This window comes from Narcine bancroftii, chromosome 3 (genome assembly GCF_036971445.1).
Source record: "Narcine bancroftii isolate sNarBan1 chromosome 3, sNarBan1.hap1, whole genome shotgun sequence".
Lineage (NCBI taxonomy): Eukaryota > Metazoa > Chordata > Chondrichthyes > Torpediniformes > Narcinidae > Narcine > Narcine bancroftii.
In genome coordinates this window covers 306,645,474-306,666,494 of record NC_091471.1, presented here as the reverse complement: position 1 = coordinate 306,666,494, position 21,021 = coordinate 306,645,474, and the positions used below count along the sequence as shown (strand labels likewise).

The window sequence follows — 21,021 nt, the reverse complement described above, 5'->3', positions numbered from 1 at the left end:
GAGGCATTGGTAATGATCTTTCAGGAATCAATAGATTCTAGCATGGTCCTGGAGGACTGGAAAATTGCAAATGTCATCCCACTATTCAAGAAGTGGGGGGGTGGGGTAAAGGAGAGCCAGCAGAAAGGAAATTATAGGCCAGTTTGCCTGTCATCAGTGGTTGGGAAGATGTAGGAGTTGATTGTCCAAGGATGAGGTTACAGAGTAGTTGGAGGCACAGGCAAGATAGGCCAAAGTCAGTTTGGTTTCCTTGAGGGAAAATCTTGCTTGACAAACCAACCGGAATTCTTTGAAACAGTGACAAGCAGGCTAGATAAAGCAGATGCAGTGGATGTTGTGTAATTGGTTTTTCCCGAAGGCCTTTAAAAAGATGTTACCTGTACTTAACAAGATAAGAGCCCATGGTATAACAGGAAACATACCGACATGGGAGAGCATTGGCTGATTGGCAGGAAGCAAAGAATCCAAATACTGGGATCATATTCTGGTTGGTTGCCAGTTGCTAGTGGTTTTTCTCAGGGATCAGTGTTGGGGCTGCTTCTTTTTGTTGAATATTAATGATTTGCATTATAGAATGAATGGCTTTGTGGTCAAGTTTGCAGATGATATGAAGGTAGTGAAGGAGCAGATAGTGTTGAGGAAACAGGTAGGCTGCAGAAGGAAAAACAACCAGGGAGAATGGGGAGAGAAGTAGAAAATGAAATACAATATCGGTAAGTGTACGATCATGCACTTTGGCAGAAAAAGTAAATGAATAGACTTTTTTAAATGGGGAGAAAACTGAAAGTACCCAGATTGAAAGGGACCTGGGATATAGGATAGTCTGAAGGTGAACTTACAGGTTGAGTCAGTAGTGAAGAAGGCAAATGCAATGCTCATATTCATTTCAAGAGGAATAGAATACAAGAGCAGAGATGTGATGTTGAGGCTTTATAAGGCACTGATGAACAGTTTTGGACTACTCATTTAAGGAAGAGGGTTTAGAGGAGGTTCTCAAGGATGATTCTGGGAATTAGTGTTATGATATGAGGAACTTTTGAGAGTTCTTGGCCTGTACTTGTTGGAATTTAGGAGAAGGAAGGTGACGTGGTTAGTGCCAGCGATCGGGACTGGGGTTCAAATCTCACGCTGTCTGCAAGGAGTTTGTATGTTCTCGCTGTGTCTATGTGAGTTTTATCTGGGGGCTCCAGTTCCTCCCCCTCACTGTTCAAAATGTACCAGGGGTGTAAATTGGGCGGCATGGGCCGAAATTACCTGTTTCTGTGCTGTGTGTCAAATTTAGAAATTTTTCAATTAATTTAAAATTTTAAAAAATGTAAAATTAATTGAAACATTTAGAATGTTGAAAGACAAGGACAGAGAAAATGTACAAAGGTTGTTTCCCATGTTGGGAGAATCTGGGTCAACGGGGCACAACTTCAGGATTGAAGTACTCCTATGGTAATTTGAGCATCTAGGTTATAAGTATAGCCAAGTCTATCACAGGCTTCAACCTTCCATCCACTGAATATATTTAAGCAATGCGCTACTTCTGGAAGGCATAAAGGACTCCCATCATCCTAGTCTCAAGCTTTTCTCACTGCTACCTTCAGGAGGAAGGTATAGAAGTCAGAAGACTAGCATCTCTAGGTTCAAGTACAGTTTCTTTCCAATGACTAACAGGCTCTTGAAACCTCCCTTGCTGCACTCATATAAATTATTCCAACACCACAAAAGAACCAGTCTGCACTTTTGTAACACCACTTTTTTCTTTCATTATGGTAGCTGTGAATATTTATTATGCATTTCTATTTTATTACCTCTTTGAAATTTAATATATGCTATTTTTTTTTAATGAAGTTCCTGTTAGACACCTGCAAGTAAGAATTTTGTATGTTTACAATCAAACCCCAGGTATCCGGCACCTACGTAAGATGCCAGTTAAGTGTATTTTTTGGTTTCTTGAGACTTACTTTAACAATACCTAACTAATACACCTGAATTAAGAATAAACAGTTTAAAAGACAAAAATAATATAAATATAAATTTAAATTTAGACACAGGCCCACGACCCTGTGCTGCCCAGTTACACCCAATTGACTTCCAACCCCCGGTACGTTTTGAAGGGTGGGAGGAAACCAAAGCCCCTGGGGAAAAGTCATGCAGACACAGGGAGAACGTTCAAACTCCTTACAGACAGTGCGGGATTCGAACCCCAGTCCTGAATTCTGGCTCTGTAACAGCGTTGCATTAACCGCTGAGCTAACCGTGTTCTTTATACTGTACTTGCACTGAACAAACTTCATTTGCATGAATATTTAAAAAGAATTTCACTTTATTTTCAGTCACATTCTTTGAGAACATTTAACCATTTCTGCATCTGCAGGTTCCTCCCCCTCCATGGAGCTGCCCAAAAGACATTTTAGATAATTATCCCCCCCCTCTCCCAAGTTTACAGATAAAGTCTCTGACTGGGGTAACTCTTACTAAGCAGAGATAAAGAGGCACTTTGAGAGACTCACCCCAACAACGAGCAGAATCAACCAGCTCTTCATTCTGGGCGACGTCATTGCTGTTTATCTCAATTTTACCCAAATAGCGGCTATGAGCAAAGCACAACCAAGGCACTCTGCCGGCTGAATATATGCTCCCATCTTCATCAAAGATTTATGTGTTACTTCAGAGAACATTTACTTTTACAATTTTAAACTTGTGAATTTTTACCTATAATTTTTTCTTAATTATTTTAATTTTTTTAAATTTATTTTCCTTTTTTGCCAGTTACTTGAATTCTGGATTTCAGAGGTTACTGTACATTTCACACTGTATGGTATACGGCAATAAATTAATTATCATTATATTGAGTTGTACCTTGTCAAATGACCATGTGGCAAGATACCAGAAGTCTACAGGTATGGTAAAAATTAAACCACAGTGATTAATTGCCTGAGCAAGAAGGAAAAAAGCACTTATTTTGCATCATGAGTGGAAATTGCATTGCTTTCAATATGCATATTCTGTTCATGCACCAATCCTAAACAAGCTGAAGAAATTCATCTTTATTTTCTTTGACCTGAACTGTAATTTTTGCATTAAAGAATTACAGTTTGTTTCTTTGATTGAATTTACATGCTTCTCTGTCAATTGTACATCATGTCAGGCAAATAGATAGCCAAATAAAGAATGATAAATTTTCCTCAAACTCCAGGCTAAACATTCATGTATAGTTTGCTGCTCATTGTTGATGCATCATCTATATAATGCTTTAGCTGTGAGTTAAGCTTTTAAAAAAAGTTGCATGGAAGCATCGATAATGTGTTGAGCTGTGCTTTTACTTATTTCCACAAATAACTCTGACCCCCTCAGCAAGGGTTGCATACATCAGTATCTGACCTTGGTCCAAGTATGGCCTGCATGATGAAAAGTTAAATTCATTCATTGCTGGATTTATTGGAATAATGCATAGGAACAATTGAGAAGATTCACACAAGAATGCCACGCATCCACCCACACGCCTCCCCCCTTCACCCCAGAGGAAATGAAATAGGCAGCAGAAAGACCAGGGAAATTTATCAAAATGAGTAACTGGCCCAGTCAAAGGCCTATTTCTACTTATCACTGTCGGCAAGTTTTTTCAAATTTCAACATACTTGGGTAACTGAGGGCGTTTTGCAGGAAAGGTTTTGTTGCCCTTCAGGGTAAAAAGAAATCTGGTGCAGTCGAACATTATATGGACATTGGATCTAAAATCCTTCACTGTAACAGCTCTTAGTTCTGAGTTTTTATTGTGGGAGTCGGGTTTCCCTCATTTTTATTGCAGTTGATGAGGAAAAGATAACTCTTGCCCATTGCTCAACCTTGTTGTACAGTTAGGGTGGCACTGTTGGTGCCAGCGATCAGGATTAGGGTTCAAATCGCGTGCTGTCTGTAAGGAGTTTGTACATTCTCCCCATGTCTGCGTGGATTTTCCCCGGGGTCTCCAGTTCATCCCATCGTTCAAAACATATCAGGTTAATGGGGTGTAAATTGGGTGACACAGACTCGTGGACTGAAATGGCCTGTTACCGTGCTATAGCTCTAAATTTAAAGTATCTAACACAACAAACAGTGTAAAGAGAACACACTAAAAAGGTCCTGTCATTCTGAATGAATGGCCACATTATTTATTGCTGGTTTTATTGCCATATCAATAGTAATTATTGCTGATTGTCGAAAAGACTTTTGAATTGAAATGAATTAAAAAAAATGTTTTGTATGAACTTTTCCATGAACAGCCTCCTTCCGTTCCGACCAGCCTAATAGGACATCAGCCGGTGGATCCCCCTGTGAGTAGGCTGGTTAATGCCTTTTTTCAGGTTGTCTTTCTCAGGAGATGCCATGATTTAATGATACTGGTGTATCATGTGCTTTAGCTGTTATCAAAACAAGAGTGAAAAGATTTTGTTTTTGAGATGACCAGTTACATAATTGTCCATAAAATCTAGTTAAAGAAAAGCTGCTGTCCCATCACTTGCCAGTTAGAGGTTGGTATTGGTAAACATCCGATCTTTATCAGGGATATCACTGACTGAACTTTCCACAGTGGAAGATCAGCTACAATGTTCTTTCCCTTCAAAGATTGCACTGATAGAATAAATAATAATAATTTGTTGTGGAAATGTATAGCCATATAGAATTGGTGTTCTGGGATGTTATCCAAGGCTGAAATCCAGCCCACATTCTATTTTCTTCCTGTGCAAAACTACGGCCCATGAATCATATCAGACAGTCTCAACAGAATGGCCAATTTATTTAACACACACTTTAACATAATTATTCCTCCTTTCCCATCTGCTTTTCAGTCTTGATCTTTGACCTTGGCTGGGTGTATGTGATTTGATTACCAGTTTTATCAGTGCTGCTCTTGAGTGAATCTCTTAATTTCTCCCATCCAGACTGATTGATGAACTTACTAACTAGTAGATTGAATCCTTGTTGCCCAACTTTATGCAGGCAGTACCCCAGTGTGTCTTGCTTTCCTGCTTCCATTCCTTGGCTTCAGAAGCTCTCTCAGCTCGTTGCATCGCTTTCTAATACAAAGCTCATCTTCTGTAACCTACCATATTCTAACCTTGAATGTTTAGTACTGAATAGCATCACAAACCATCTGAGAACTGAATCTTCCACAGCTCTTTGTATTGACTCAATAACCAACGGTAAAGTTCTGTTTGAGGACATGTAATCCTTCTCCCCTGATTTTCAGTTCAGTCACCTGCCTGCTTTTTACTCCTACCTGCTCAGGCCTGAAACTTTGGTTACATATCTTTGACTCCTATGGACGCTGTGAGGTCAGCTGAGTTCCTCCAGCTTTTCTGAGCCTTTAGATTGGCCTCTGTACTCTTGTGCCAACGTGGGAAAAGTAGTCATTGCACCTGTGATTGTTATCAAGTGACTCCTGGAAAGATTGAAAAGATTTTGCGCAATCACTTTAATTTTAAATCAAATAACCATTAAATGCCCATTCTCTGAGCTTCCAATTAAATTATGAGAGCAGTACTAAAAGGGATCGTGCTATCCTGGAAACTTTTTTTTGTTCATTATTTGGATCATAAAGTACATTTTATTTTTGTTGTATAGCACACCTAGATCAGCCATGCTGCAAGGCCTTGTATGATTTTGAGCCCGAGAATGATGGGGAACTTGGCTTCAAGGAAGGCGACACAATCACTTTGACCAATCAGATCGATGACAACTGGTATGAAGGAATGCTCCATGGCCATTCAGGCTTCTTCCCCGTCAACTATGTGGAAGTGCTGGTCCCATTACCTCAGTAAAGGTGCTGAACTGGACACTGAATGTCGATGTGGAGAGAAGGATACTGTCAACATTCCTTTATAATTTAAAACACTAGTCCACTTCCATGGGTTGTTCTCACAGTGCAGTGTTACATTGCGTGCAAAGCATCATCATTTTTTATTTTGAATTGACGAATGTTTTTTTCTGTGTTAACTTAAGGTGCGGCTCCATTTAGTCTGCATGTATGGCGATATGGTTGTGAGAGATCGGCATTGGGGTCATTGGATCCTTTACTTGAACCTGTCCAGTATTGGTAAGGTTTAAGGGCTGAAATTTAGCATTTACCTTTCAGCATAAATGGCTGTGCCAGTGTTATTGTCCCTAGCAGATGAGATAATACTCCACTAATTACCAATAATTTAGTTTCTCCCGTGGGGTTGTGTGACCTTGGGTCCATCAGCAGCATGTTAATTTTTAAAAAGTGATTTTTTTTTACTGCTTTAACTTGGAGGGGAGGGAGGGGTGGGGTATAATCAAATAATTGGTCAGGTTAGACAATAGGCTTCAGCTGTGGCCCTTAGCTATATGTTTAGCACAAACAGATCGGAGGAAACTCTTCCTCAGGCTGCAGACCAATAAGGCCCTATTTGAAGTGAAGTTGGCCAAGTTGAATCCAATTTTAACAGCACCAAATTGGCAGTTTCATTCAGACAAGCTACAGGATGGCTGGAGTGGGATATTGACAAATGTTACATTGGTAGAATGGGTGGTACTGCCTTGGATTAGATGGATGGAGGATAGCCAGTGTTTAACCTCATAGAACCCAGTCTTTGTGACAGGATGCTTGAAATGGAATGTGATTCATGTTGTTACATTGATGAAATGATATCAAGGAATATATCTTAAGTGTCTGAATTTCATTGATTGTATTCCTTGTCTAACCTATTAGTCCACGTTTAGATTGATTTACCCACTATGGAAGATTCTGAGTGTAAAATGTGCATCAAAAAAGGACTTTTGTCTCTCTCTGATTTACATTAGACTTTTTACAAGAAATCCTGTCCGCTGGCTCGTGACAGACAAACCTCTAGTTAGCAGGAAAATGTTGCAATTCTACACCATTCAACAGCTTCCCTAAATTAGAGGGTGAAAACTAGCAAAGATTCCTTCTCTTGAACTCTGTCCCATTGGAATCGGTGCTTGCACCATATTGGATGAGATGAGGGACAAAATAGTATCACACTAGAACAGAAGTCTATTGGCATTCATTGTATAGAATAGCTTGTTGGTTGAAGTACCTGAGGGTGCCTGATTTATCATGGATTCCACATCAGTAAAATTCTGCACTTTGGAAGGATGGAAAATTGGGGATCTTCTTTATAATGCTTTCATCTATCTGAAAGTTACCAGTCGTTTTCTTTAGATTAGTTGAGGATTTTTCAGTATTATTAAGATGAGTCTGTATAATTTCATTTTGATGTTCACTGGGATTTCCAAATTGTAATGGGGTTGCAGTTACTTGAAAGCTATAAACAATTAGACCAACTGGTTTACAAGTACAGGCTTAAGTATTTCTGTGAACCCCTTTTATATTGAAAAGAAGGCACCAATAGAGAACAGGTGTTGAAACCAATAAAAAAAAAGAGGAATGGCTTAAACCTTCCATCTTGAAACTTTTTCATGCTTTTTCTTGAGAGGTTGTCCAGCAGCAGAAGTAAATAGCTGTAATATAATGAACAGGAATTTTCATCTGTGAAGAAGATTTGGGATCTACCTTCAGAAGTAGTTTTATTGCGTCCGTATACCTGAAGCACGGGTAAGTAGAAATGCCCTCCTAGTTTACTGCCTGGGTGCAGGTTGCCCAGCAGTATTTTGATTAATTTGCAGGTGGGCCAAACTCTCAGCATCCTTTTTCTTTCCAATCTCTGAAGTAGCCTCCAAACTTCTGGCCTGTAAAACTTTTCGTTGAGGTTAGAGGGTTCCTGCAAATAAAATGGCTCAAGTACATTAACAACTTTTGTACAGTTTGCACATTGCTAAAGCTGGTGCTATGAATGCCACCCTTTTGGTGTCAGTGTAACAGATCTGGAATAGTCCCAGATTTGTGGTGTAAATGGGACACAATTCATTCTTTTACGGAAGTGTAGACTGCACTTTTCAACTGCCCTGAACCCCTGATGTGTTGCTGCCACATCTAACTGGCTCTATCTTTTGATTCAGAAAAAGGTTATGCAAAAGAACAAATTCAAATCTTGATTCTTGTCCTGCAACTTCCTTTTGACAAATAACTGGAATGAAATTTTGTCTTTAGTGAGACTTGAATTGTTTCCTTTAGCATTTTTACTGTTTGTGACTTTTTGCTAATTCAAGCTTTCAATAACGAATTTCTATTTTGACCACCACAATGTTGAATCATTACCTGGTACAGCGTGTATCTGGGAGGTATTATAACTATTGCACTCCCATAATGACACTATCTTCTTAACACTAATCATGATGTACCATGTAACTGTCTAGTATTTTTTTTGGATAGTGTTGTCAACTCATTGTGACATTTAGAAGATTTTGACCATACCTGTACTAATGCTTTATGAATTTGATATAATGATTATTATAAAAGCCATGGGCTTATAACTCAAAATATGTATCTTTTTTACTGTTTAATCCTCCAAGTAGAAATGTTTAGTACAATTATAAACTATGTAATGTTTTGTTTCAATTATGTAAATAATAAACACGAAAGCAGATGATATCTGAGCTGGATTTACATCAATCTAAAATGTTGTTTCTGAGGTGGATAAAGTGGTTATGTATCTGACAGTAAATTACCATGAAAGGAATTAAAACTTTTGATTGCAGTATGTTTTAAGTTGTGATCAACCTGCCCCAACCCAGAATTTGGACACTTTAGTTGACTTTCTTTTGGAGTACTGAAGGGTGCTTTATTATAGATGCTAGCTCCCCCAAAAAAATAAACCAAGTGTTTGAGTTAAAGCTCACAAGGCGACTTCTCCAATTTTACGACTAGCAATTCCCCACAACCAAACATTTGTGGTAATTAACTCATTGCTGTTTGCCAAATTTTGTTTCAGTTGACTTAAGTCATGATCTCTTAAACAGTGACTGCATTTCAAAAGTATTTCTTCTGCAAAACACAGATATCCTTATGATGTGGTAAAGTTTAAAGGAAATGCAAGTTCAGCCTCCAAAAAGGCTGAGATATTAGTCATGCGACACAAATCCCATACAAAACAAACACAAGTAATGTAAAGCTATACGACAGCTATCTTACCGGAATGAAAGAAAATATAAATTGGAACAGCTATTTTAGATTGGAGGGTTCCAGACCAGGTGGAAATTTGTATTCTTTGTCCTAAGGACCCCCGACAGCCCATGCTTTATCTTAAGCAGGCCCATTGTTCCTAGCCAATGTGACTGTTATTAATTAGACCTGTCAGGGTTGAAATTCTTTTGGCTGCAATTGAACTGAGTGAAGCTAGTATGGGAACACCATAACCATTATTTAGTGTTGATGTTCCCTGCCAGAATGGGAAATTGGTCGTTCTCTGAGGTGCCAAATAGTCTTCCTCTGCTATTGGAGATGGACAGATCAATGCAAATTCAACTCCATGCAGACATCACATATCAAACTTAGAATCCTTTTACTCCCCCTGTCCTGTGATCCCTGCTGAACAAGTACTCTTGGACAGATCTCTGGATATATCAGTTTCATTAGTTGAGGGCATAAAACTTGTGGTTTTTTAAATTATATTTTCCGTTTTCCATCAAAAAAAGACTGCTTCAAGATATTCCCCCAACAATCTATATACATGTGATGTCCCCCCCCCCCACCCCCTTTAAAAAGAAAAAAATGCTGGGTGTGGCATCGGCACTTCCAATGAATATCCGGGGAAGCTGTGGAGCCGCCCCCGATGTCATTTCTTTTCTTAATCTACCTGTTGGTATTTTTGTCAGGGTGTGGGTACTGTTGTGCTCCTGTGTACGTCAGATCCGGTTGCCATATAAAGGTGCTATGTTGGTTTTTAAAATTGTACTGTATTCCCCATAGGAATACAGCTATGCATCTCTGTAGTCCAACTATTGATAAAGAAGAGGGGAGTCAGACTTCCAGATCATCGCTATGCAATTTTTGCTAAGGAGAAAGCAATTAATGCAAATTGAATTAGGTTAATTTATAACTCATGTCCATGAAGTTCCCAAGGAGATACAACATTGAGAAACTTTAGTAACTTGACAGCAATTTGCTACGCCTACAACCACTGGAAGTGAATGACTTTGACACAGTGTTTAACTATTTCACATTATCTTGGGGTGAAGATTCCCCATTTCTGAGTTTGGCACAAATTTCCAATCTTTCCTGAATCTACTGAGGATCTGGAGTTTACTCTGCCTTACATGAGAAAAAAAAAGCTAGGCTTTACTTTTCTAAATATCTTTGTTTCATTAAAAATATAAATCCAGGCCAAAATTAGCACACCATTGCTTGGAAATCGCTGATATTTGAATTGGCAAAAGTCCTACATGTGCTTTGAGGATGGTTGGCTGGTCACAGCTACGTTGCAAGTCACATGGAAAAATTCAAGTGATTGCATAACGTTACCAATTTCAACTCGTGATAAGCTTGTCAGTAACTCCCACTAGTCAAAGATTATTTTCCCTGGTTGGAGAAAAGTTTTCAATCACTTTCGACTAGTAATGGAATTACTGTAACTTCAGTCAATGTTGTCGCATCTGTCTTTCAATCATTTCTTGCACGTACTTTTTATAGAGTATGTTATTGTGGCCTTGTTACCAGTTCCTGAAGCCAGTTGACTCAGCAAAGATGTTATTAATTAAAGCTCTTCCCAAGCTGGAGAGAAAAATGTGTTTGTGGACTGTTATGGGTCAGAAAATGGCATCAGTAAAAACCCTCAGCAGAGGTTTTAACATCCCTTCTATGAAAACAATAGGTTTTTAAAATATAATTTGACTTCCCACTGTGTTTAAAAGATCAGTTTTGAGACTTTTTTTTAATTACAGAAGTTCTTTTAACAAGGGTTTCAGTCTTGGCTGACCCACACTTGTAGTTTTAGACATGCCTTATTTCAGGTCTGCAATCCTAGTAGCTGCTCTCTTTGTTCAACTTTGGTTGTTCATTTGTTAAATGATAGCACTCTTGACTAAATACCCTTAAAAGTCTAGTTCAGTGACGTGGAAGTTCAAATTTTCCACATATACAATAGCTGCTCTTGGGAAAATGGGATCACGTTTTTCACTTCATGTTGGCTGCAATGCTTAGCTCTGTTCAAGTCCTTGTACATTCCAGGAGTGAGGAAAGACAGCTGGGGGAAAATTACTAACAGTAAACTAGATTAAAGCCAGATTTCCATCCAAAAGGAAAAGTAATTTAAGATTTAAAAACTAAGTACTGCTCTTGATAGTTTTGTACTAGATGGTGTTGTTTTCAAGCCTGGAGCTCCTTATCTCTTTCTAGTCCTGTATGAGCTCGGGAAGTATTTGTAATTATAGCCATGTGTATCATGCATAATGTAACTCAACACAGAAATAGTTTTTCAAATACATTTTATTAATCAAAACTAAAACTTAAAAAAATTAAATTTGAAAATTGTCTACATCTGGATTCTTTTCCACAACATAAAACAAGATTTAAATATTTACAATAGTTTTACATTTGATTCACTGTCAATTCAGTACATTTGACATTAAGACATACTCAAAGTGATGGCAGATGCATAAACAGGTATGCTGTTCATTTGAAGACACTGCACATTAATGAATGAACTGCAGCTAAAGTGAGGCAGTAGATAGTCTTTATAATCTATTAAGGTGTTAAGTGTCAGCATTAATCAAGCTCCAAACCATACTACCATGTACCGTTGCAGAATAAAGCTGCTACTCCTTGCCAATAAGTCATTTAACCTCAAAAGTCCAATATTGGACCTGTGTGACATTTTCACCAGCTTTGTGTGGATTTCTGAATAAGACTTCCCAGTAAGGTACAAAATTGCCATTGGTCTGGCCCCTATTGCAGAATGAAGCTGCCCTTTAAGTACCATATACTTGTGTAATAGTCGAGTTTTTTGGGTCAAATATTTTGGTGGTGGGGGGGCAGTAAGTACCTGCATTATTTAAGGCATTGGGATCTCCGGTGGGCGGGAGGTCAGCGTGAGAATCTGAGATCAGGGATTTGAGTGGGTGGACGGGATGATGATCTGTGGCCAGGGCATCAGGAGCTCAGAAGGGCAGGCAGCTGGAGTGAGGATCTGCAGTGGAGGCTCCAGTGGGCAGGCAGCCGGGAGCTCGGATGGCCAGGAGAGAGTCTGGGTGAGGTGTCGTGAGCTCGGATGGGCAGGCAGCTGGAGTGAGGATCTGCGGTCAGGGCATTGGGAGCTCAAGTGGTGGGGCAAGGATCCAAGGCTGCGGCATCAGGAGCTTATATGGACAGGCAAACGGAGTGAGGATTCACGGTCGAGGGGAGGGAGGTGGTACATCGGGAATTCGGATGTGGATGCCAGGGGCCTAGGAGAGAGTCTGGTTCGGATGTTGGAAGCTCAGAGGGGCAGAGCCAAAAGTAAAATACATTATTTGTGGACCAAGGGGCGTAGGCTATTACACTGGATGACTATTACACGAGTATATACAGTAACTTGTTTCTTGTTGGCATCATTCCATTAGAACCAATTTAAGCAACAAGCCATTCGGCTCACTGAGTCAGTGCTGACCTGCAAGAACTCATTTACATTAATCCCGTATTATTCTTCCCTTAGGTTTGTCAATCTCAACCCCTATCCCCTCAAAAATTCTACCACTTGCTTAATTTAGTGGTGTGGCATTCCATCTTTTGCTTTTGAGAGAGAATATGCAAACTTGCCAAAGGCCAAGAATGAACCCAGACCATTGGAAGTACGAGGCAGTGGCTCGACTAACTTCTCCACAAATATAAAGTCATTAATAAGTTACAACACTACCTTAAATTCTATTTGAATTACCATTCAGAAGACAGATTCTAAATTTGATTCTAAATATGAGTTGAACCTCTGAGGTTATTCTCTCAGAGTTAACTGGAAAATTAGTTCAATTGGTAGCTGGAATGGGGAAGAATGCATTGGGATTTTCTGCTCAGTGACAACTCGCACAAGCTATCTCTCTTTCCATGAATTTGTCATTAGAAAGGAATTAGAGATTCTACCTGCAGGGGGAAAAAATATCAGGGTTGTATGTGATGTCATGTGTGTAATCTGATAATAAATTTGAACTTCCTTCAGCATCTGATCAGAGTGCACCCCCTCCACGTATTCCAGATTTCACCCCTCAAACTTTCCACCAATGGATCTGGATACTGACCCTGGCCGATTTATTGTTGCCGACTGCGAGCTAGAGAAAAGTTCTGATGACAATATAAAGTATTTGGCTTTGCATTTTTCAGTTTATTTATTTATACAGTGGAAGCAAGTGGGAGGGGAGAGTCAAGACCTCAAAACTGAACACAGTTTCGGATCACACAGCTGCAGTACCAAAGGACATCTGAAGATGGATTCCCTATACCAAACGACAGGAAGAGAAGGGGAGTAGCACTTGACTCCACGCCCTATATGCATTCTAGAAGGTAACTAAGCAAATAAATTAAGCCTGTTTTTATTAATACTGTGTACGCAGTATACAGATTACACATCAAACCATAGTCATACAATGAAACCTGCATATAAAAAAGAATTTATCTGCAAGTTTCTCCATTCTCAGATGTATTCACCTAAATGCACTCACATGCCCATCCTCCTTGCTAAATTGAGGCAGAGATTTTTTTTGTTGGAGATGCAGCACAGTAACAAATCCATGTGCCTGCACCATCCAATTGCACCCATGTGACTAATTAACCTAACCCTGAAAGTCTTTGGAATGGGGAAAGTAACCCACACAGACACAGTAACAAATCCTTACAGACAACACTGGATTCAAACCCAAATCATAATAACATTGTGCTAATAACTGTGCTGCCATGTTTGACACCAAGGCAGAGTCTAATTACCTAAACTTCACCTGCCAACGATCCAGTGTAGGCCATGAAAGGGTACTGGAATCTACTGACATAAATGGTTAGGAGTAGCAACCTTACCACTGCACCCTGTCCTAGCTGGGTGAAATCTATTAATTCCCAATAACTAGTTTGAAATGAGACAGACATTCGACATTTTACAAGACCTGCAGCCAAAAATCTATCAACCCTTTAAAGTGCTACAAGAAAATGAATATCCAAACCCTTCGTGCCAGCAGACCTTGAGTGGCAGGACTGACCACAGTTGGTAAAGCTGCCAGAATTCTAGAGAGCTAAGAACATTCTTCAGGTATTTCTTGTCTGACTGGTAGCTGTAACTCATGATTGACAGATTCAACTGAGGTATACAGGGGAGGGGATGAACAAAATCTTCCAGTGAACACCCACGTGTTCCTCATAGTCAGACAGTCTGCTGTTTGCCGCGTCACGTTATTCCGCCACCAAATGAGGTGGAAGTCAACTACAGGTTATTTTTAAGATCCATTCGAGATTCTGTTTTAAAGTTTTAAAACTACGACAAGCAAATGTAGCTTATTTATTCCTGCTGAGACATTTTCCAGAATGAAAAACATAGGCTTCTCATATTTAGTTGACTTTTGTGACTTTCAAATGTGAAGATTCCTTTCACAACAATGTTCACTGCATATGGAAAAATCTTAAAGTGCTAACTTATTAGCAAAGAGCAAACTTTAGCCATTCATTGCTTTGAATGGAGCCGTTTCAAGTTTTAAAATATAAACATCCTGCATGGTGACAGGCCCTTAATTGCTGCCCAATTACCCCTACACCCCCAGTGCACTTCGAACGGAGGGAGGAAACTGGAGCCCTCGGGGGGAAAAACCCATGCAGACATGGGGAAAATGTACGGACCTCTTACAGACCTTGTGGGACTCGAACCCCAGTCCTAACTGCTGGCGCTGTAAAGGTAATGTTAACCACTACACAAACCGTGCTACCCTGCGCTACGAGAACTGATCTCAGCACCAGACCTAATACAGGGAACACATGAATCCCAATAGTTTGGTTGAAGTCTATGGCTACATTTTGGGTCCCATTCACCCATGAGGTTGGAATTGATAATGAAATATACCTAAACTTCATTTTTATCATGGATATTGGCAACTAAATATTCCCACAAAAAGATAACAATACTAACATTCCTTTGCACTATTAAGTTATACATTTGCAAAAAGCAAAAGCAACTGGACAACAATTTTATTTTCCCCAAAAGGTTTGCTTCCTGAAAAAAAAGTGTTTTATGATAGACAACTTCAAGGTGAACATAGAGATAATTTCAGATTTATCGCATCACGAAGGAAGTTGAAGAAACATTACCTTTTTATTGAATTTAACAGATTTAATCGCATAATGATGCTGACTCATTGCACAAGTTCAACTGACCCAAATCTGCCACTGATTTTCATTTGTACTCAGCACCTAATGCCTCTCTTGTCAGTGTCCAACAATAGATTTCCATGGTTGCAACATCATGGTGAAACCTTTCACCATGTTCGTCACTGACTGCGCTAAGATCATCAGGGAATGAATAAAATGAATTTACAATATGTTGCACTTTATGGTTTTTTAAAAAAAAAAATGCTTGAAGTAGACTTAAAATAGGACCAGAAATCACAAAAATAGGTTGTACCTGAATTAGTCGGTATGTCATAGGAAAATTTTCAGATGATTTTCATGATCATCAGCCCAAAATACATAAAAGTGTTCAGGAAGCAGAATCTTTGTTGTCCAGTGTTATTACAGTGAAAGCACAGACACTTTGGTGGCAGGTGATTTCACCAAGGTCAGGAAGAGCCAGATTTCCACTCGAACTGCCTTCCCCTGACATTCACACAATGGAGAGCTGCTGATGCATCCACCCTTATAGCAAAATTCACAACTCGCTGATCCTTACTGGAACAATTCTGGACCCATAAACATTCCTGAAAAAACTGTTAGAGGAATCACCACAAAATTTACACACAGCAATGTACATTTCAAATTTCCACGGATGGAAAGAACGGCTAAAATGGTGGCAGGCTATATGCCTCCTGGCAGAAATAACTTGCTCTTTGGAAATTTGCCTCGAGGGCTTTCCAAGACTTTAGCCAACATAACTTTGCACGGAAAAGGCAAACTTTGAAAGTTTGTTCCAATGACTGCCACAGAAGAGCCAACTGGACGCGACAGCGCCACCTGGTGGTCAACAAACAATGCTTTTGCAGGCCTTTGCTTCTGTCTTTTTAGTATTTGTGGCAGCGGACCAACAATACTGCAGGATGAACAGTCTCTGCATATTACATCAGTTTCAAGGCCATTTTAAATGAGTTGAGTGTGCGAGATGGTAGATTTTGTTTCATAATTACTGGTGGGAGAGTACATCGGTTGATGGGGCCTTGAAACTGGATTGCAGCAATTTTTAAAATTTAGACAGACATGAGCCCGTGCCATATTACACCCAATTGACCTACAACCCCCGGTATGTTTTGAAGGGTGTGTGGAAACCGGAGCTCCGGAGGAAATCCACGCAGACACAGGGAGAACGTACAAACTCCTTACAGACAGAGCTGGATTTGGACCCCGGTCGCTGACCGCTATACTAACCGTGCCGGCTTTAGTGCAGCTGCCTGGCAGCTTCAAGGGCCCGGATCCAACCCCAACCTTGGGGGCTCCCAGCATGGAGCTTGCGCACTCTCCGCCGGTTTGTGCAGCTTTCCTCTTTGGTTCTGGTTTCCTGCCACAGTGAAGAGCCAAAAAAAGTAACGGGTGTTTAAGAAAGATCAAGTTACAGGGAAAATTACAAATCACAGACCAATAGGATGCTTTGTTGAAAGCCAGCATACACCCATAGCCTGAATGACCATAAGTAGATCACAGCCTTTGAAAGGTCAATCAGAAGGACACGAGACACACAGAGGCCCCTTTGAATTGATCCACAAAGATGGTGGTAGCATTTGGAGTAATGCCATTTTAGATATAAATCAGAATCCAAATGATTCCTGCTTTTCCTCAGGAAGCATCAAACAAAACATAGCTTTAAGGTGCTTCGGAATAAGTACTGGAGGGATGCAACTGGTAGGTTTTACACACAGAGAGTGAAGGGTGTATAGAATGCGCTGCTGGCAAGGGTGGTGTAGACAGGTACAACTGTCGGATGGAATTAGTCACATGTTATTTGCCTCACCGGTCTGTCCAGCTGCCCTGTCTGAACTTTCCACTTGCTGGGATGAATTGCAGCTCTCACACCACCCTTTCCAAGATCAACAGACCTGGGTGAAACCTGGAATTATTTGGTCTGCATAACCAGTGGTTTAATGTTCTAACCACCACTCAGCAGGAACTCTACCGCAACCAATCAATTTAGAACTACAACAATGAAAAAATAAGGATATGTCCACTAGGAGGGTTTGCTGAATATCAGCAAAATATTTTTTTTTTCTGCAGGATCTCTACAGTAACACAAGGTGAGCTTCAATTACAATTCTTTTTTAAAAAGCATCTAACAAGGTCCTTGATGACAAACTCCTGAGATAACTGACTCAGCAGAATTCAATCAATTTAACTACAGCAGTTATGGGCTTCATACATGTTTTTGTCCAGCTGGTTTTTGACTGGGCAGAGATCTCAGTACAGTTAGCTTTGCAGCATTCTAGTAATTAAACTCTGCTTTGAGGATATCATTTTACTTTTTGTATGACTGAGGCTTCTTATTGCAAGAATGCTGACTGCACTTAGATCTGCTTCTCCTATTCCCTGTACAATCTGCTGGAGGAACTCAGCGGGTCAGTGGAAGAAAAGGGAAATGTCGCCGATTTGGGCCAAAACCATAATTGTAACCATAGCAGCTGTGAAACGCATCTCCTGGTAGACTTTATTGGTTCCTCATGCATATCTTGATGAAGGGTTTCTGTCCTAAATGTAACCCATTCTTCGTCTCCCACTGCACAACTGGCTGAGTTCCTCCAATGAATTGTGTCTAGTTTCAAGATCCAGCATGTCCCTGCACAGTCCTGTCTTCTCATTTGAAAGCAACACATAGAAGCTGTTGAACTCACCTCCTGGCAATTTCTACTGGTTCCACATGTGCATGCTGAGATAATCTGCCCTAATGTGATTGCTTTTGTTCAAGATTCTTTAGTGTAATACAATAAAACAGATGAAATTTCCTTTAGTCTACCATAAGGCAAACAAAGATTTGCCATCAGCAGAAATTACCCAGTACCCTTTACAGTCAGAGGAAGAGAAGCAAACAAGAGTTCCCTCCAGAGTCACTGAGTGTCCATGGATTCACCTCCAGCTCTCCCGCAACCACATAGATTTCAGTCTAAACCGGCAGGAACTTGAGCTCCAGATCCAAACCTCTGACACGATAAGGAACCCTCAGCACCCTCTCACAATTTGTTCCGATACCTGGTACCCCCTTCGGCCAGTCACCAGCAGTCCACAGCCTAGCGAGAGTCCCTTTACTGCAGTCACCAGCAGTTCACAGCCTGCAGGTTCTTCACCCTCGCTGGCCTGCTGCTCTGGTCCCTCCACGTCACGTGGGTTGACTCTTCTGACTTCTTCTCCAATGGCCTTCCCTGCGCCAGTCCTCTGCTTCCCCAGAGTCTGCAACCCCTCGTGGCCATTGCCAAACACACTGGCACCACCATCTTGGGCCCAGACCCCACAGTCGTGCGATAATAAAATAAACCACTGTCGGCTCCCTTAACGGGCTGTTTAAACCCTGTATGGAGGCAAGACCAGTCAGACTGGGCAGATGGATCCCACGAGAGAGCCCTGTGTCTCTGCTCCCCACCAGTCCAGACCCCTTAAAACGGCCATTTTGCCAGGTAGCCTTCCTTCCTGATTTCCTGTTACGTTCGTACTCCAAGCAGAAGTGCTCGGATGTGATTAATCTGTTGGAGGACAAGCGGGAACAGGGTTGCCACTGCAAATATGCTTTAGATTTAAAAAGATCTGTTTCAAGAATGTGAAAAATTCCATTAGAAGAGACTACATAAAATTTAAAGGTTTACATGCTCAAAGGAAAGCAGTCAGGAGGGCTAAGATGAGTATCTCCCAATTTGATGGGTGTTCCACCATTAATAATGCTGGTGGTTGCTTCTTTTCCAGCTGGGGCAGGTCCTGAACTCAACCATGCACTGCAGCAGATGTAGTAACACTCTCTGCAGGCTATTCTGACTGTGGCCGATCCAGTGAATCTCAGGTTAACCCGTGTAGAGTCCAACTTTTGTACTAAACAATTCAAATCAAATACACTTGAACCACTTTCAAGTCTTACAGCAATGCCGTCAATCATTCCTCCAACATCAGTAACTCATATATTGTACCGTAAATACTCCTGTAAAAGTAGAATCTTGTAGACCATTTTTTTAAAAAAATTTTTCATTTAGGATGTCATTACGTGGATGTCACTTTTAAGGGGCTGAGATTCACACTCGAATCCAAAAATACCACATCAGTAGCAGAGGTACAAACGATCTCTCAGTGAATAAAGAACAAAAACACAATGGATTCAAGTAACAACACGGAGACTGCGCATCAAACAACACGTCCCCATGGGGGGGAGGCAGGGACCACGCTATCTGTGTCGTTGGAGGCTCCAATGGATGGGCAGCTGGGGCCGAGGCGCGAGATCGTGACTGAGGTGTCTGAGCTTTGGCCTGCACCAAGACAAAGGACCAGGGTCAACCTTTACTAGAGATGCATGGGAATTCTAGATTTTCTGGCCAAAAGAAAATAGGGGGTCGACTTTTACACGAGATCGACTTTTTTTTTTTTAAACACAAGCATATATGGTAAATATCTTGGCTCTGCTCCTGTCTCCAGTTCCCTTTAGCAAGGGAGTTTTAGAGGTTTTCATCTAACTCATCATTATGTCTCCAGCTCATCCTGCAGCCCTGCAGAAGTACAAGACACAGATAGTATAAAAAGGATACAAATTAAATAAATTACTCCTACAACATTCTTCAGCTCATTACTGGAGTGTAGTGTCACTAACAATTTCAACATTTTGTAGTCTGAAATGCTCACTGGCATTCTATCACAGTTAGATGTCAACAGGCCACAACCTTAAACCAGTGTCAATATTTGTTCTCTGTTTCTACCACTATTCAAAAAAAAACAGAGACACTAAACAATCACGTTTGGATTTTACCCGGATGATCTTTTTCACATTCACTGTTCTCATTTCCTTTTGTTCCAGCTTTATTCTTTCACAGTTTTGCCAACGAGATGGCTGAGGTTAACTAACTACAGGCCTCCAGCTGATTGTAAATGTGTTCCAGAACCTTTAAGAAGTTTTGGTCCTTTGGTGTTTTGTTGGCCAAGGATCCCTTTAAATCAAAAGCATGAGAAAGATTAATAACCGACAAGATCAAATTGAAATAAGTGGTTGAAATTAAAGGACATTTAGAGCTCACTGAGGGCATTAAATTTACTGCGCAAATGCACCTTTAATAGCTTCAGCTGTATTACCATTGATGTGTACAATTAGAATGGAATTAGCGATGGTGGACTGAAATTCCACGCAACCCATAGTTCATCAGTGGGTAGCTATATTATTTGTGAAAGGGTCTTCACAATCCTAAATTACACTGGATAACAACAAATTTGCTTCCTGAACTCTTTAGGGTGTATTTTATGGATTTTGGGCTACTGATCATGAAAATCACCTTAAAAAAGTTTCCAATCATGTACCATTTATTTTAGGTACACATTTGTGATTTCCTGTCATGTTTTAAGTCTACTAGTATATTGCCCACAAAGTAGGCTGTTTTGATCAGTTTAAGCCTGCCTGGGCATGCATTCAGTGCAGGTGCTATACCTGTGTTTGCTTGGTCAGGATAGATGCAAATAGGCTATAAAAGAAGTTCACATATACAGATGCTGTGCATTACTTTGATATAGATTGAACGCATGTTGATGCACACGTTCTTCAGGCAATAGCATGGTGAGTGTAATTAACAATAGTGTTAGTCTTCAAGAAGATTCAATGCAGCAGAAATGTATCTCAGCTGTGCAACATTGATGAGACATTCTGTTACACTTATACACTTAAGGCTCAAAGACTCAGCATGACTGCACTTATAAAGAAAGACTATGAGCTCTACTTCAATTGTAAAATTGGTGACCAATACAAACCCTGGGTTCCTCACATTTGTTGTGCAACATGTGCAGTCAACTTGAGAGCT

The 21,021-nt window shown here is 40.4% G+C and overlaps 2 protein-coding genes across 10 annotated transcripts in view; one reads left to right on the top strand and one right to left on the bottom strand.

The window, feature by feature from the left end:
* sh3gl1b (SH3-domain GRB2-like 1b) overlaps positions 1-8,580 on the top strand; it is a 99,385-nt gene extending 90,805 nt beyond the window's left edge. For 7 of the 8 annotated variants that reach the window (XM_069928842.1, XM_069928838.1, XM_069928839.1 and 4 more), the window contains 2 exons: positions 4,254-4,304; positions 5,596-8,580. In XM_069928842.1, the coding sequence (XP_069784943.1) occupies positions 4,254-4,304; positions 5,596-5,792 (248 nt within the window). In that variant the 3' untranslated portion in view covers positions 5,793-8,580. Of the gene's footprint in view, positions 1-4,253; positions 4,305-5,595 lie in introns of those variants that run through there. The other variant, XM_069928843.1, reaches the window with a different exon arrangement.
* Positions 8,581-15,148: 6,568 nt separating this feature from the next.
* mpnd (MPN domain containing) overlaps positions 15,149-21,021 on the bottom strand; it is a 56,198-nt gene continuing 50,325 nt past the window's right edge. For both annotated transcript variants that reach the window (XM_069928824.1, XM_069928825.1), the window contains one exon: positions 15,149-20,163. In XM_069928824.1, the coding sequence (XP_069784925.1) occupies positions 20,077-20,163 (87 nt within the window). In that variant the 3' untranslated portion in view covers positions 15,149-20,076. The remainder of the gene's footprint in view (positions 20,164-21,021) is intronic.